Source organism: Lynx rufus, unplaced genomic scaffold, assembly GCF_022079265.1.
Source record: "Lynx rufus isolate CCGP_SWC_20201006 ecotype Redwood Valley unplaced genomic scaffold, mLynRuf1.p SCAF_2, whole genome shotgun sequence".
Classification (NCBI taxonomy): Eukaryota; Metazoa; Chordata; class Mammalia; order Carnivora; family Felidae; genus Lynx; species Lynx rufus.
Window position 1 is genome coordinate 35,475,249 of NW_025814834.1, and position 16,882 is coordinate 35,492,130.

At 39.2% G+C, this 16,882-nt stretch overlaps 1 protein-coding gene across 5 annotated transcripts in view; it reads right to left on the reverse strand.

The window, feature by feature from the left end:
• Positions 1-16,882, reverse strand: part of SPATS2L (spermatogenesis associated serine rich 2 like) — a 167,185-nt gene that overhangs the window by 97,726 nt on the left and 52,577 nt on the right. For 2 of the 5 annotated variants that reach the window (XM_047084681.1, XM_047084679.1), the window contains exon 1: positions 14,431-14,503. The exons of 2 other annotated variants lie outside the window; for them this stretch is intronic. In XM_047084681.1, coding sequence (XP_046940637.1) covers positions 14,431-14,492 — 62 coding nt within the window. In that variant the 5' untranslated portion in view covers positions 14,493-14,503. Of the gene's footprint in view, positions 1-12,698; positions 12,888-14,430; positions 14,504-16,882 lie in introns of those variants that run through there. One more of the 5 variants, XM_047084680.1, reaches the window with a different exon arrangement.

Genomic DNA, 16,882 nt, shown 5'->3' on the forward strand with positions numbered 1-16,882 from the left:
TTCCCTTTGGAAGACTTTCTGTTAGTCATCCAATCTACCTTAAAGCAATTTTCAGGTATAAATGTATTAGGTTTTGATCACTTGTTTGATGAAAAAGATCCATCTCTCACAGCCTTGATTCCACTTATACCCATTCTTGGCAGTCTGATAGAGACAAGCAATTAGTGTTGTTTGATTTTTTTTTTTTTTAATTTTTTTTTTCAACGTTTATTTATTTTTGGGACAGAGAGAGACAGATCATGAACGGGGGAGGGGCAGAGAGAGAGGGAGACACAGAATCGGAAACAGGCTCCAGGCTCTGAGCCATCAGCCCAGAGCCTGACGCGGGGCTCGAACTCACGGACCGCGAGATCGTGACCTGGCTGAAGTCGGACGCTTAACCGACTGCGCCACCCAGGCGCCCCTTGATTTTTTAATAATGCTAAAAATTTCATCATCCAGCCTCAGAACATATCCTTTGAGTGAGTTCCCCATGGGCTGGACACTGCATGTAGAGGGGCATCCACACGTGTGTGTAATATGGCAAATGGTACTCGATGCCTATTCTTGAGGAGTGCATGTTATGGGGCATCGGTTCTCTTGGTCAGAACCAAGAGAACTAAGAATGCCAGTAATGGAATCTTAAATCATTCTGAAATGACTAATCATGTTTATTAAAGGGGCTTCTAGAGGGGAAGACAGCTTTAATTTAGGTGGGTATATTAGAGCTCCTGAGGCGAGGTGCTCTTTGGTACTACTTTAAGGAAGTAGTGGCAATTAATGGGAATAGCCTTTTAGGTAAGAAGAAAAGCAAAACTGAAACCTCTCCGGGAGAAACAAGTAAGTCACATGTGAGGCCAGAAAGAAAGCCTACCTCCATAGTGCAGAGAAGTCAATTGATAAATATTTATTGGGGGCCCACTATGTATCTTGGCTAGATGCAATGTGTTCAGCTTATTGTAATGCAGTATAATTTTAAGATTAGCTCTGAAGAGAGATAAGATTAGCAGGCAGTAAGCGATTAGATGACAACAGAAAGCAGTATGTGAAAGGTGTTATATGGTGTGGTTTCAGCTGTATGCTTGTTGTGTTCATAATGCTGCAAAGAGATAATGTCCTTGTTTTGTTTTCCTTTTAGCAAATGGGAGAGTTCCTTCTCATCCCCATCCCACCCCAATTCTCTGACCCATTCCTCTGTCATTTTGGTTATGGGTTCTGAAACTAGACCCAATTTTCTCTATTATTTTTGAAATGCTGAATTGAAACTTGACTTTTTTTTTTTTTTTTTTTTTTTTTTTTTTAAAGTATTTTTAAATTTTTTTTTTTTTCAACGTTTATTTATTTTTGGGACAGAGAGAGACAGAGCATGAACGGGGGAGGGGCAGAGAGAGAGGGAGACACAGAATCGGAAACAGGCTCCAGGCTCTGAGCCATCAGCCCAGAGCCCGACGCGGGGCTCGAACTCACGGACCGCGAGATCGTGACCTGGCTGAAGTCGGACGCTTAACCGACTGCGCCACCCAGGCGCCCCGAAACTTGACTTTTAAAAAAAAATTATTTCAACTTGAAGCAAATTAATTCTTTGTCCTTTTAGTTTTGCAAAAATATACTCTTTAATCTGACTAATATTAAATATACACGCCAAAACAAATAAAAGCTATGTAGCTGAGTTTCATTTCGCTCCAGGAAAGCAACTCATAAATTACATTGAAGATTTCATTTGGTTTTATTTTTACCTGGTTTTGCATCCTGGGAGATAACCAACTTAACCAAACTCAGTCTTGAAAAAGAGATAACCAGATGCTGAAAAGACACTCTTGTTTGTTTTACTAAGTGGTTCTTTTAAAAATATGAGTAAGTATTAAAGAGAGAAAATGTCTTTGGAAATTAATCTACTTAAAAAAAATCTATTTCTGAACGGCTGCCAGCCAGACTTCAGTTGGTTTCATTTTTCATTTCAAGCTTTCTAACAATATATGACTAGACAGAATGAGACCACTCTAGATATCTCATGGAAAACATAAGGTAAGGACTGAGGAAAGACTACAAAGACTAAATAATGCTTAGAGTTTTAGTTTAAGTTTTTAAAAATCCTGAAGCTATGCTGCATTATGGGAAGAAAATAAATTTAGCTGTGACAAAGCATTCTCCTTCTTCAAACCTTTGAATAATCAATCAGCTTCTTGCTTTACAAAGGCTTCCCATATCTGATAACACTGCCATGCCTTTAGTAAGAGCTATCATATGAGGAGCTCATTCATTCATTCAACAAATGCTTAGTGAGCACCTTCTTTTGCCAGGCACTGTCCTAGGTGCTGAGGAATACAACAGCAAACAAAATAGACTCCTCAAGCACCAGGCTGGATTTTATCCCTTTATGTCTATTTCACCAAGTCCTCACAATGCTCCTGCAAAGTAAGTATCATTATCTTCATTTCATAGATGGGGGAAGTAGGCATACAGAAGTTAAGGCCTAGGTCCCAGAACCAGTCAATAGCAAGGCAGGAACTCAAAACCTCTGAAACTGATTCCCAAGCTTGTGCTTATTCTATTAGACTACTGTCATTATTTTGGTTCAATGCAAATAAAGGAAAACAATTTAAAAACTATATTTAATGGGTTCACTCCACTTGGGAAATCTTTGTATTCACAAGAATTAGAATCAGAAATGTAAAGCTGGCTTGGCAAAAAAGTCAAATGGGACAAAAAAGTTATCAATGGGAAGAACAATGTTTTGTCTGTGTTTTAACTTTTGTTCTCCACTTCTCAGGGAGGACAAATCTTAAGAGTAGTGTGTCTCCTGTCACAGAATTTGTTCAAGCAGAGGCTGGTTGACTACTTAGTGGGATGCCGGAGAGGGGATTCACTTATAATTCAGGAAAATAGGGGACCTCTGAGTCCCTTGATTCTCCCCCTGGAGAATCTCTCCAGGATTCCAAAAGGGGAGACAAACTAGTTTTGTAATCTTTCCTCAGTCTTTCCTCTAAGTTTCCCATGAAGCATCTAGAATGGTTTCATTCTGTCTTAGTCACGTATTGTCTGAAAGCTTGAAATGAACACTGAAACCAAGTTAGGTCTAGCTGACACTTGCTAGGCATGCTCCCAGAAGTGATAGCTTCCCTTTGGGCTCTTTGTGCCCAGGAGTCTAAAATGGTCATGGAAAAGGCCTGCTTGCAGACAAGACTGGAAATGCTTCCAAAATACGGCTCTGTTGGAAAACAATATATGACTTACCATTAAGGCAAAATCTAAAGAAAATTGTCACCAGAAAGGCATGAATACCTTCTGTGTAACTTAGTTTTTTTGTTTGATTTGGTTCATAACTCAACCTGACTCCCATGGAATGCATCTCCAGGTCTCAACTTACAGTCCTGCAAGCTGGAACAGCTTCAACACTCACCATCCATCCCTCACTACTTATTTCACAAAGAAAGGTCTAGTAATTGTCCATGTTTCCAGAATCTGCAGTTATAAGGGATTCAGAGTTCTCCTGTCTTCCTAACCTGTAAATGAATCTCCTTTCCAATATCCTCAATAAGTGGCCATCCAACATCTTCTCAAACAAATTCCCTGATGGAGATTCAATGCCTCTTAACATAGCTTCTTCTGCATGAGGCTAGTTGTGAGTAAATTCTTAGGTAAAACTGAGTCAATCGCCTTCCTATAACTTCCCATGCAATGATTTCCTAGTCATGCTTTCAGTTAACCCATAAATCTAACCACTCTTCCCCAAGTGTCACATTTGTCCTAAGTATGCTTTCTCTATACTAGTACACAATCATTTACAGAATCACAGGATGTTAGACTTGGAAAGGACTTCATAAATCTCTAAACTATTTTATGGACAAAACATTTTGTATTGTCAGACCTTTAGAACTTTGAGAGTACACTCATTCTTCATGTGACATAGTGTTGAGTATTCTCACTCTGATATATATGATATCTATACCATATACATTGTTATATCTATCATGTACCAAAATATTATATACCAGTATGTATATATATTGATTCTATGGTTTTATTATTATTATTATTTTAATTTTTTTAATGTTTATTTATTTTTGAGACAGAGAGAGACAGAGCATGAGCAGGGGAGGGGGAGAGAGAGAGAGGGAGACACAGAATCCGAGGCAGGCTCCAGGCTCTGAGCCATCAGTACAGAGCCTGATGTGGGGCTCGAACTCATCAACTGCAAGATCATGACCTGAGCTGAAGTCGGATGCTCAACCGACTGAGTCACCCAGGTGCCCCTATTATTTTTTTAATGCAACCTAAGATTGCATTTTATTGACAATCACATCACACTGTACATTGGTCATAATGAGCCTATATTAATGAAACCCCTAAGACATGCTCATTCAATCAATTAGTAAGTCTCATTTCCTCAGTCTTTACTTTTACAGATGATTTTTTTGGAACTTAAGTGCATGAGGTTATATTTACTTCAAATTAATTTTATCTTATCAATTCAGCCAATTTTACAGTCTACTAGAATTTTTTTGGACACCAAATCTACACCTTGCCACTTCAGCTATACATTTCACTTTGGTCATTAACAAGCTTGAAGGATATCATTGATATAACTATGCCATTAAGTAAACAGTCTGGGCTTGAATCTCAGTGCTGACACCTAAGAAATGTGTGACCTTGAGGAAGTTACTTAAACTGTCTGTGCTGCAGATTACTCATTTATAAAGTGGAGATAAGGGGGAACCTGGGTGGCTCAGTCAGTTAAGCATCTGACTCTTCATTTCAGCTCAGGTCATGATCTCGTGGTTCATTGAGTTCAAGCCCCACATCGGGCTCGGTGCTAACAGTGCAGAGCCTGCTTGGGATTCTCTCTCCCTCTCTCTCTGCTCCTCCCCCTCCTGGGCTCCCTCTCTCTCAAAATAAATAAATAAACTTTAAAAAATATATAAAGTGGTAATAAAAGTATTGACTGCATTGGATTATTGTAAGGATTAAATAAACTGATGCATGCAGAGTAACTGAACAGTATTTCATACCTAAGAATCTAATAGGTGTCTGTTATTTTTTTAAATACTTTATTTTTTTATTTTTTTAATATAATTTATTGTTAAATTGGCTTCCATACAACACCCAGTGCTCATCCCAACAAGTGCCCTCCTCAATGCCCATCATCCACTTTCCCCCTCCCCCACGCCCCCATCAACCCTCAGTTTGTTTTCTGTTTTTAAGAGGTGTCTTTTATTTCTATTATTTTTATCAAATTCATCATCATTGAAGTCATTGCTAAAGAAAAATCTAGAATAAAACAGACGTAAAGGTCTATAGATCCCTCTCTGTGATAACATGGACCTATTCTTTAGCACTCTTTGGATTTGGTTATGCAAGCCTACTTGTGAATTCATTTAAGTACTGTTATTCCATTTATATTTCTCTATTAAATCCACAATGAAATCTTGAGATATTGTGAAAACTGGCTGGATCATATTTCTATATTACCATAACTACCACATTTTCATCTTGCATTCCAATTACTTTAATTGACCAGGAGTATCATTTAGTCCCCCTGGACTTCTTGCTGGTGACTAATAATTATCACTTTCTTTTCTGAATATTCCAAAATTTTTCAGAATAAATTCTAAAATTTTGCTGAGATGTTACGTTTTCTCTTTTTGCTAATCTCTAGGCATTTGGGGATTTATCTGTTTGCTGACATTCCCTGAAGATGGCTGGCTGGAGTGGGAGAGTCACAGATGTGATGTTCTCAGTCCCATAGCTGCAATCTGGGCCAGGAGACCCCAATCTGTGAGGAAGGGCTTAGGATCTGGTATAATGCTATGGTGGACCTCAATTCCCTCATCCGCATTTTGTTCTACCCTTATCAGGTGGGAAATCATGATCCTTGATTAAAAGCCAAGAAAAAGAAGAGATGTACAGTCCTTTGTTTTGGCCATCAGAGGTCCTGTACTTTTCTTGTTCTTTTTTCTCCAAAAGTAAAACAAAATTCTATGCTAAAAAGTACAACTAAAAATAATATTCCACTCTTGACAGAAATTATAACCATGTCATTATCAAAAATGAGAATAACACACTTGACATCATGAGCATTCCAGTGTTCTATGTCTACTTTACTTTATGACTTTAATTTTTTGTAGGATTGTTCCTTGTAAGCTTTTTTAAGTCTCTTTTGTTGTTTTAGTTTTTTGTTTTTTTTAACATAATTCAGCTCACTCTGGACTTTAGGCTTCTTGACACCAATCTAATGGGATTATCTCTCTCTTTGGTATTTGTTCTTGGTTATTTGCCTGTCCTTGCATTCTTCTTTAAATAATCTTTTATATTTTGAGTTAATCTGAGCATGCCCTTTGCAGCCATAGCCATCTCTCTTCCTCATTGTTTTTGAACATTCAAACCTCTAGTTGCAATTGTTCAAAACATTGTAGACTATTAGACTTGACAAATGTGTGTGTGTGTGTGTGTGTGTGTGTGTGTGCTCGTGCATTAGCTTTGATAATTTGGGAAAATACTCATGATTATAAGAATTTCATTACTGTTTATTGCTTAACTCATATATACAATAAAATGTGTGTGTGTGTGTGTGTGTGTGTGTGTGTGTGTGTGTCAGAGAGAGAGAGAGAGAGAGAGAGAGAGAGAGAGATTTATTGGTTATCAACTATGTACCATGTTCTGTCCTATTTACTAGGATATAAAGATAAACATGATAGATACACTCCTGCCCTCTTGAAGCCTGAAGTTTTGCAACAAATAGAAGTGACTGGGGGCACCTGGGTGGCTCAGTCAGTTAAGCAGCCGACTTCAGCTCGGGTCATGATCTCACAGTCTGTGAGTTCGAGCCCCGTGTCGGGCCCTGTGCTGACAGCTCAGAGCCCGGAGCCTGTTTCAGATTCTGTGTCTCCCTGTCTCTCTGACCCTCCCCCGTTCATGCTCTGTCCCTCTCTGTCTCAAAAAAAAAAAAAAAAGAAGTGACTAAAAAGGCAATCCTGATCTAGCATGACACTGAGAGCACATAGCAAGAGCCCCAATTTCATTTGAAGAATTGAGTTTCTCATCCCTTTAGTCTAGAGTTTCAGGCCATTTCTTCGCTGAAATGTGAAATTTCCCTCCTAAAATCTGTGGTACGCATCTGGCTATATCCATCACCTGGTCCTTGGTTATCACAAAAGCTAAAATGACATGGTCACAATTTTCCAAATGTTGAGCACACAGTAGACACTCAAATATTATTGAATAAATGAATAAAGTTTCCTTCTACTTCTATTTTACCAACCAATCTCTTGGTGAAAATCAGATCCAAAATAGCAGTTCTTTTCATTTCCTTTACCCTCTTAGAGAAGAAAATGAGGTAAATTGGTATCTGAAACCCTGTTTTCCTTTAAACACAAATAAGACTTCTATTTTTTTCAGTTTATTTATTTTGAGAGAGGGGTGGGGGGACAGAGAGAGAGAGGGAAAGCACAAGCAGGGGAGGGGCAAAAGAGAGAGAGAGAGACAGAGAGACAGAGAGACAGAGACAGAGAGAGACAGAGAGAGAGAGAATCCCAAGCAGGTTCCACACTGTCAGCATGGAGCCCAATGTGGGGCTCAAACTCACGAACCGTGAGATCATGACCTGAGCTGAAACCAAGAGTCAGACATTTAACTGACTGAGCCACCCAGGTGCCCCTAAACATGACTAAGACTTCTAGCAGATGCCCAAATAGTTTAAGTTTTTCGTCACTCCTATTTACTATTTTTGTGTTACTTTTGTATGCTGTATCAGAAGTAAATTACACCCATGCTTATAGGGCTGAGTGGTTTCAGTTCATCCATTCAGTGAAAACGATTTATTGAGTGCATACTACATGCAAGAAACTGTTCTGGACACTATTTTTTCCTTCCTCCTTTTAACTTCGCCAAGTGTGTCCTCTCTTGGATTTTTAGATACCCACCTTTCTGTCTATCCTAAAACATCTGGATTCCTGCTCCCTAGGAACAACTCATTTTCCTTGTTTTGTCTCTGTCAAAAACTGTGCCGTTTACTAACTTTTTCTTAAGTGCAGATTAATTAAAGCAGGTTTCTCAATCTTTTGATGAGGAAAACATTCTTATTTTCTTGTGATGCTATTGAAATATCAAATTAAGTAATTTTTATTTTTTTAAATTTTTTTAACGTTTTATTTATTTTTGAGACAGAGAGAGACAGAGCATGAAGGGGGGAGGGGCAGAGAGAGAGGGAGACACAGAATCGGAAACAGGCTCCAGGCTCTGAGCCATCAGCCCAGAGCCCGACGCGGGGCTCGAACTCACGGACTGCGAGATCGTGACCTGAGCTGAAGTCGGCTGCTTAACCGACTGAGCCACCCAGGCGCCCCTCAAATTAAGTAATTTTTAAAAATCAGAGCTACGAGAGAAAGCACTACATTGTTTATGAACTGCATCTTAACTGCCATTAAGAATCATTGATCTTAATGATGGGAATAACTAACATGCTAACAGAATATAGTCAAATCTCTAGTATAATTTAGTTGGTCATTAACATGACCAGTAACTTTTAGGGTTTGAACTTTAATTTATATATCCGTATACCCCACATGCAGCCTAAAAATTAGAATTCACTTTCAACACTCAGGCATGTAAACATGAACATTATTTTCTTAATTTCTTTGATCTACTTTTTACAAAGTAATTTAAGCAATTTGTAATCAAAATGCAAAAACTGTGTTCCCAATAAATGCCAATTTATTTTCCATATGAAATGAAGATATATTCTTATCTTCCTGAAAAGTATACATTTTTTCATCAAGGTTTCTATACCAAATATTTGAATCAGGTCATTTTCACTGGCTGTGAATTGAGCTCAGAGTAACTTGTCAGTAAAGGAACAACAAATCCATTTGTCTTTGGTGCTTTCTTGGTGTGTTGCTAATAAACTGCTCTGTCTACATGAGGTCATGGCCACCTGACCTGGAAATGGGCTCTGCTGAGTCAGGAGGTCAGAGATCACCATGGATTGCTAAGTAAGCAATAATGCATAAAAATAATGGAGACAGAGGGGAAAAGACCCTAATGCTAATTAGCCCATAAGCTAGGCCAAATACAGTTTTGTCCAAAGATAAAAGGAATTTGGCATCGGGCAAGAAAACTTTCAATTAAAAGCAGAAAATAAAAATCATTTGTAGTGAGTTTACTTAGAGTACTGATGTTTTATCGCAGTAGGTGTATCATTTCAATAATATTGATCAAGACTTTGCAATAGGTTTAGGAACTAACTTTGAAAAATTTTAAGTCTGTTTTCAAGTTTGAGTTATTCACAATTACAGGAAATATAGAGGAAATTTTAGGAAAAAGTAATTATACCAATAGAAATTCTTAGTAAATGACTACTTTAGATTATTACATATACAAATGAAATATCTAAACATGTTTAATTTACTAGCAAGAAGTATCTGAGATATACTAAGATTCTGGTTCCTATGATAATTAGTGCTAGGAATGTAGGAGAAAGCAACCTCCAAAGTATATAAGCACAAATACAATCTGGTAGTTTGACATGGATTCCTTCACCAGGAAGTTAACCTAACAGACACCATGTGTGAGTTACTACAATGGTTTACATTTGCCATTAACAATTTTACAACAGATGTTAGTGGTTCTCTTTTTTCCTTTTATTTCAAATATTTCACACAGTTATATATGGTATTATATCTATTACCAACTCAAGTCCGTGAATAATCAGTAAAAATTGCAGATTTTTTTCTTATTTGGAACTACTGTTCTCACCTAGTAGTTTTTTTTTTTAATTACCTTCACTTGAAATTCTTAGTACAGCAAAAAGTTTCATTAACTCCCAAAAACAGATGGACATAAGAATAAGAGAGTAGACATACACAGACTTTGTTATTTTCTCAGGCTTATGAGGCTCTTTTCGTTTGTATCAATCAGTGTAAGATGAAGAGAGTATCCTTCAGAAAATAAACCCTTGGGTCAAGAACAAAAATATCAACATAAGAACAGGTATGAATCTATTGACTATTAATGTATATAAGTGAATGGAATGAAATAATCAATCCATGTTCAAGAAATTAAGTCCATGGAAATCTCCCAACTTGTCATTTGTAAACTTTGATTGTGGATTTATGGTTTCTGGATAGCTAATGAGTTGCATTAGAATCCCAGTATGTTCATGTTTGAAGAGAACTTTGTAACATCTCAGTGAAATTTCTCTTTTTATAAATTTGGAAACTGAGACCCTAAGTGTATAAGGAACTTGTCAGAAGTCACACAACTAGAAAGTGGCAGGGCCAGGACTTGAATATAGGTTTTCTGTTCTTTATATATTCAAGAACATTTTATCAAAAACGTCCTATATACACGGACTTGTACCAAGTACCTAGGGAGAAAAACAGTGAGCGGAATACAAACTCTGGCCTCAGAGAACTTTGATTCTGATGAAGGTTACCAGACAAATAAACAAGACACAAGTCAACACATGCTATTATAGAGGATGTACAAGGTTTTATTAGAGCACTTTGACTTGGGGGGCAAATAAGATCAGGAGGGTCAAGGAAACCTTCAAGCTGGGTGTTAGATCTAAGTTGGGCCCTGAATTATCCAAATGAATGGGGTGCAGTGAGGAGGGAACAAAAGGGAAGAACGTGATCTCAGCTGAGGGATTAAAATACACCAAAACCCAGATGCAAAAGACATTCAGGCCTGACAGGGTGTTCAGTATCCCTAGAACCAAATGAAGAGAAAAAAGATGAACCTAGAGAGAAAGAGGTCTGTGAATCAGGTTATGGAGCCTCAACTTTATCTTGAGGGTAGCAAGTAGTCCCTGAAGGGTCACAAGCATGGGAGTGAAATGGCCAGGTGTACATTTCAGAAAGAATGCTAGGGTAGTGTGGGGATCAGACTGGTGTGGAGGGCAAGAGAAGTCTATGAGCCCCTGATATTGGAAAGGGGATGTCCTGATCCTTAGATAGAAATAAATGCCCCAATAATAAAGGTTGATATATCATTCTTTTTTTTTTTAAAGTTTATTTATTTTGAGAGAGACAGAGAGAGACAGAGAGAGAGAGCAGGGGAGGGGCAGAGAGACAGAGAGACAGACAGGGAGAGAGAGAGGATCCCAAGCAGGCTCTGCACCACCAGTACTGAGCCTGATGCAGGGCTCAAACTCATGAACCGTGAGATCATGACCTGAGCTGAAACCAAGAGTCAGATGCTGAACTGACTGAGCCACCCAGGTGTCCCTGATCCATCATTCTTATTAAAACTTTGTTAGTGCACTGTAGAGTCTGAGCATCTCTGAGCTCACAGAAAAAGTCCAATTTATGGACCTTGAAGACTAAAAACCAAGGTTTAAAATATGGCCTCAACCAAAAGGTCCTGCATAGGCAACAGGCTAGCAGCAGTCCCAGTCAAGAGTCACACTGCTATTGCAGCCAAACCAGTACAGATGCCACCGTCCCTGGGCCCCTGAGCACCTAGCTATAAATGGGGCTAATTATATCTACTTATCTACTCCATAATGATATTGTGAGGACACTCCCTCTTCCTCAGCAGGAAATGAGAGTAGTAATATCTATTTCATAGCAATGCTGTGAGTTAAAAGATAACATATATAAACACACAGAGTTTTTACACTGGGTATTAAGAATACAATACTGTTAGTTTCTTTTCTTGTAATAATGCAAAAGCTGTTCTCTGTGAAAATAATTGACTCGACAAAGATAGAGAAAAACCTGTGGACTTCACTTCATTTACACTAGGCTCTACCCAACTCACTTAATGAAGCAAGTCAGTGAATGTTACATTGTGAAGATTCTCATTTTCAGCAGGGATTTTCTTAGTTGTTAAAAAAGTAAGAATAAACACACACAAACACACACACACATACACACACACACACACACACACACACACACACACACACTTTCTTAAAGTTAAAAAAAAGAAAACAATACACCCGAGTTCATCCTTCCCAGCCCAGCCAGGCTCTAACTTGGAATGCCTCTTCCTGGAATGGAAGTCCCACATGGCACTCCCCTCCCTTACTGGGGTGCTTGGTAGCTGGCCCTTCTCTCCTCTCTACCACTGCTGGGAATTTCCTCTTCTACCTCTTCATAGACCCCACCAAAGCTTCAGGTATTACTTCAGACAGGGCAGAAGAGAGGGAAGACACAGGAGGAGAACAGCTTTGAGGGAAGGACCTAAGAGCTGGTTGTACACGGAAGTTAGCAAATGGAATTTCCCACAATTGAAATATACAATCAATATTATCATGGATCGGAGGAGAAATCTACAAAATCCTTTTAAAGTGACAGGGCCAGCATAAAACTTGACTGTTGTCACTGACATAAAGAAAGAAATCTATCAGCAACATCAACATGGGAAAAGTACACTCAGAATGCAAACCTTGCTCATCTGAATACTGGCAAGGCCAGGATGTCCCTATGCTCCTGATGCTAAGTACTTCTCATGGATTATTTTATTTAATGCTTACAAGAAACCTGTGACATAGATCATTCTATCCATCTCTTGAACAGTGAGGAAACTGGTGTACTAGTTTGTTATTGCTGCTATAATAAACTAGCACAAAGTTAGGGGCTTTAAGGAACACAAATTCATTTATTATCTTTACAGTTCTGTAGGTCAGAAATCCAACATGGATCTCACTGGGCTAAAATCAAGGTGTCACCAGGCTGCATTCCTCTCTGGAAGTTCCAGAGGAGGATCTGCTTCCTTACCTTTTCCAGATTCTATGGCTCATCTCCATGGTTTAGCTCCTGTACCCCTTCATCTTCAAAGCCAGCATTGTGGCATCTCTCTGATCGTTCTTGCACTGTCACAATTCCCCCCCCACGCTCTGACTTCAGCCATAATATCTGATTCTTTCACGCCTCAGGAGCCAGTTTTCACCCTCTTGGGGGTAATGTAGCACCTGTTGAGAATGCACAATCTATTCACCCGGGAGTATTAATACTGAGCTAGAACTGCTGTTTATCTTCCACCCAAAGCTCCTTGGCTTTTCTTCCTCTGCTGTGTCAGCAGCCATGTAGTTTGAATGGAATGGATTCAAGGCTTAAGCACCGAGCACAGAAAAATTTGTGCAGGGCAAGTGCATACTGAAAACTCAACACATGAGAGTTTTCATTATTATTATATTATTATTTCTACAAGAGACGATAGAAATGTTAAATGTGTACATCAAATAAATAATCAGCTGAGAAACATATTTTGAATGCAATTTTTAATATCCCCATATACTTAAATTAATCCAATACTTGGGTAAAGCTATATATTTATTTTGTGTTCCTGGTTAAAATAATGGATGTCCCTGATCTAATTCTGGCTTGGTTTTTATTACTTTTCTCAATAACAAAAGCCAGGAACAAAATCAGATTTTGCTTCTAGCAGTTTAAATAGATAAAAATCAGTGTGACTGTCAAAATCCAGGTTGGTCTTATCAGGCTGAGATGAAAACCAGGGTTACATTTGAAAAAGATGAATGTGGACACTAACAGGAAAAAGCGCCTGGCTAATCGAGTAAACAAATATGACTTGCAAGTCCCAGATGGAGTATGTATAGCATTGTAATCAGCAAAATGTCTTTTTATGGTTATTTTCCTAGGACATTCGTAAAGTGATGCAGATCTTACAATGGGGTAGTACAATTTTTTTAAGTTAAAATTTTCATTTACTATCATTTAAAAAGTTTTATTTTTTTTTCATTACAGTGCTCAAATATATGTTACTGACTCTTTCATGGAAATGTAGTAATACCTTAAACTAATAGGATGACCTAGATCAAGGGGCAATAGAGCAGTGTGGTTTCTGTGTCCTGAAAAGAGAGGAACCGAGCAAAGCTGTGATCTTGGTTTTATGCCGAACCTAGTTAGTTTGGAAACTTCACTTAGATAATCTATTTATTAAATTTATTTTTCTGACAGAGAGAGCGCATGGAGGGCAGGGGTAGAGACAGAGAGGGAGACAGAGGATCCAAAGCAGGCTCTGCGCTGACAGCAGTGAGCCCGATGCAGGTCTTGAACTCATGAACTGTGAGATCATGACCTGAGCCCAAGTCGGATGCTCAACTGACTGAGCCACCCAGTTGCCCCTAGATAAACTATTTTAATTAGGTTGTACAGAAGCCAAAGAATATTCTCGGAGTTAAGTAAGTTTCAACTTCACTCCTAGTAGCAGGAGAGGTGTACCTTTATTACTGAATGCCAAGCCTGAGATCCACTAGGTTACAATGCCGATCTTACCCAGTAGACTGGGCTATTCTATGGCAGAGCAAGATTCTCTCCTTCTTCACATCCTTAGGTATTTTCTACACCACTTAAGAGTCCCCTCACCGAATTCATGGTCAAAGCATGCTTCTCAGGCTGGCTCTATCTACAAAGCCAGGGGCAGGGCTGTTATCCCCATTATCCATTCTCTCCTTCTCTCTTTAGTACTAGAACTGTGAAGTCCTACCTGGGCACATGAGGGCCCGGAGTATTTTCCAGCCTCCCTTGCAGCTCAGTCAGTATGCTCATGCAGCTTCGTTCTGGCCAGTTGGATGTGAATGGAAGGGAAATGCACAACTTCTTGGTTGTCCCCTTAAAACGAGAGATGCGGTTTCCTCTCCCTCTCGCCCCCTCTTGACAGCTAAAGGGTGACGATATCTTGAAATGGAAGCCATAAAGACAGGATGACAGAGCAACGAGATAAGAAGACTAGTCCCTTCAACGTAGAGCCTCTATGTCAGTCTGCATGCTGAGGAACACTTAAACAGGGACAAATTGATTTGTACATTTTGAAGCCACTGTTGTTTTGCTTTTACCACAGCAGAAAATCCTAACTAATATTTACTCAAAAATTTCCTTCACTGACCTTCCTAAAATTTCCAGGATTCACATTTTTGGATTAAGATTTCTGTATCTTAAAGAACTATGTATTAATGTCCGAATACCCCAAAGAAATCAAAATGCACAGGTAAGAAGCTGTAAATTAGCACTGTATTTGTTTCAAGCTGGCTACTTGGGATACACACACAGAAACACACAGAAACCACCATATAATTCTTTTGTTTAGTTTCCACAACTAAATCAGGGTGTGAAAAACTGAAGAGGATACAGAGAGGCACCACACAGAAGATTCAAAGCAAACAAAAAGAAGTATATGATGGCACTGGATTGACTTGCTCAGTTGTAAATCTAGTGGTCAACTTAATATTGCTATATCACACAGAAGATGGTGATGAACTGTCTCTTCCACTATGGAAAGGAAACCATTTTAAACTGAAGCAAGAATGTGTTGACAGTTTGGAGAAAAGTGCTATCCGAGCTTATGTTTAATCATTTGAATTAGTTATTGAGGGGAGGCTGTAAAGTCTTTCTCTGTAAGTATTTAAAAACTGGGTAGATTTTAATTTTCCAGAATGTCATGTTAGAGTTTTGCCCTGTGAGCACAGGCAGGAGGAGCGAGGATGGACTAGAATGGACCTTAACGAAGTCCCTCACTCCAAGATGGGGTGTGCTTTCAATGCATCTCTCCCCTTCTCCCTTCCTCTCTCTTTCTAGAATAACATTAAATTACCTTCTGCTTACAAACAATGAGAAGCAATGAGCTTTTGTTTCTCTTTGCTTTGTTTCCCAGACCACATGCCTTCACCTTTCATCACCACCACCATCATAGTGGGTCTTTCATCCCACTATGTGCTCCAAACTGCAAAATTTAATGTTAGGGAACCATATGCACATGCGTGTGCATGTGAGTGTGTGTGTGTGCGTGTATGGTGGGGAATAGGGAGGGAGAGCTAGGAAAAGAGTTTTACAATATATCCAGATAAGACTGACAGCCACGCCATTCTTTTCAAACACACACACACACACACACACACACACACACACACACGCATTCTGTTCTAATGCAGGGTTGGGAAATCAGATCGAGAACTCTGGGGAAGGGCCATAAAATGGCATCAGGTTCTAGGCCTCAGTCCAGATACATCTTAGGCCTTCAAACACTCAATTCAAAATCCTGTCAACAGGTTTTATGTGTTTTGCTTGTACTTTCAGTGAAAAGAGTGCTCCTTTTTAGGGAGATACATTTGAAACAAGAGAAAAATCTTATTTATTAAGAGGTGATAAAAGCCAAAAAAACAGTGGTGTATTTATCAGGAGGGACTCCTATATTAGAGAAACACCGTGATCTCTCTCCACCTGTTACCTACTTTCCCTCCCTTGTGAAGAAGTGGCTTATCTCGTAAGTGCATTTGAAAGAATAAACTGAGCATATCCCACTCAACTCCTTCCCTCTCTCCCCTCTGTTAGGATCTTTCTGCCTGCATACAAAGAGGATGACTTCTTAGCTGCTCTTGGTCATGCAGTAAAAGCTTTGGTCAAAGGCCCTGCCCCGGGCTAGGAAGGAGGGAGGTAGAAACTGTGCTGTAATTGCCCACTTTGCCTGTGACTGGGTCTGCTTACTGCAGGGGTAAAGTATTAGCAAACCATCCTGGCCCTGATATAAAGCTACATTTTCCAGTGAGCATCTATCAGAAATAATGCACACATTTTGATCTCCTCTTACCTGACTTCTCTCTCTCCATACTGCTTGACACACTCTAGGGGATTAGCAAATAGTTTTTGAATGAGAGAATAAATGGACCTGGGTGGGCCAGTTTGCCGACCTCCTAAAACCCCAAAGAAAGTTCTGAATTTGAGGCTCAATTTTTTTTTTTTTTTTGAGAGAGAGAGAGAGAGAGAGAGAGAGAGAGAGAGAGAATCTTAAGCAGGCTCCATGCCCAGTATGTAGCCCAATGTGGGGCTCGATCTCATGACAGTGAGATCATGACCTCAGCTGGAATTAAGAGGTTGGATGCTTAACCGAATAAGCCACCCAGGCAACAATCTATATTTTTCGATCATTCACTCCATTAGTAAAA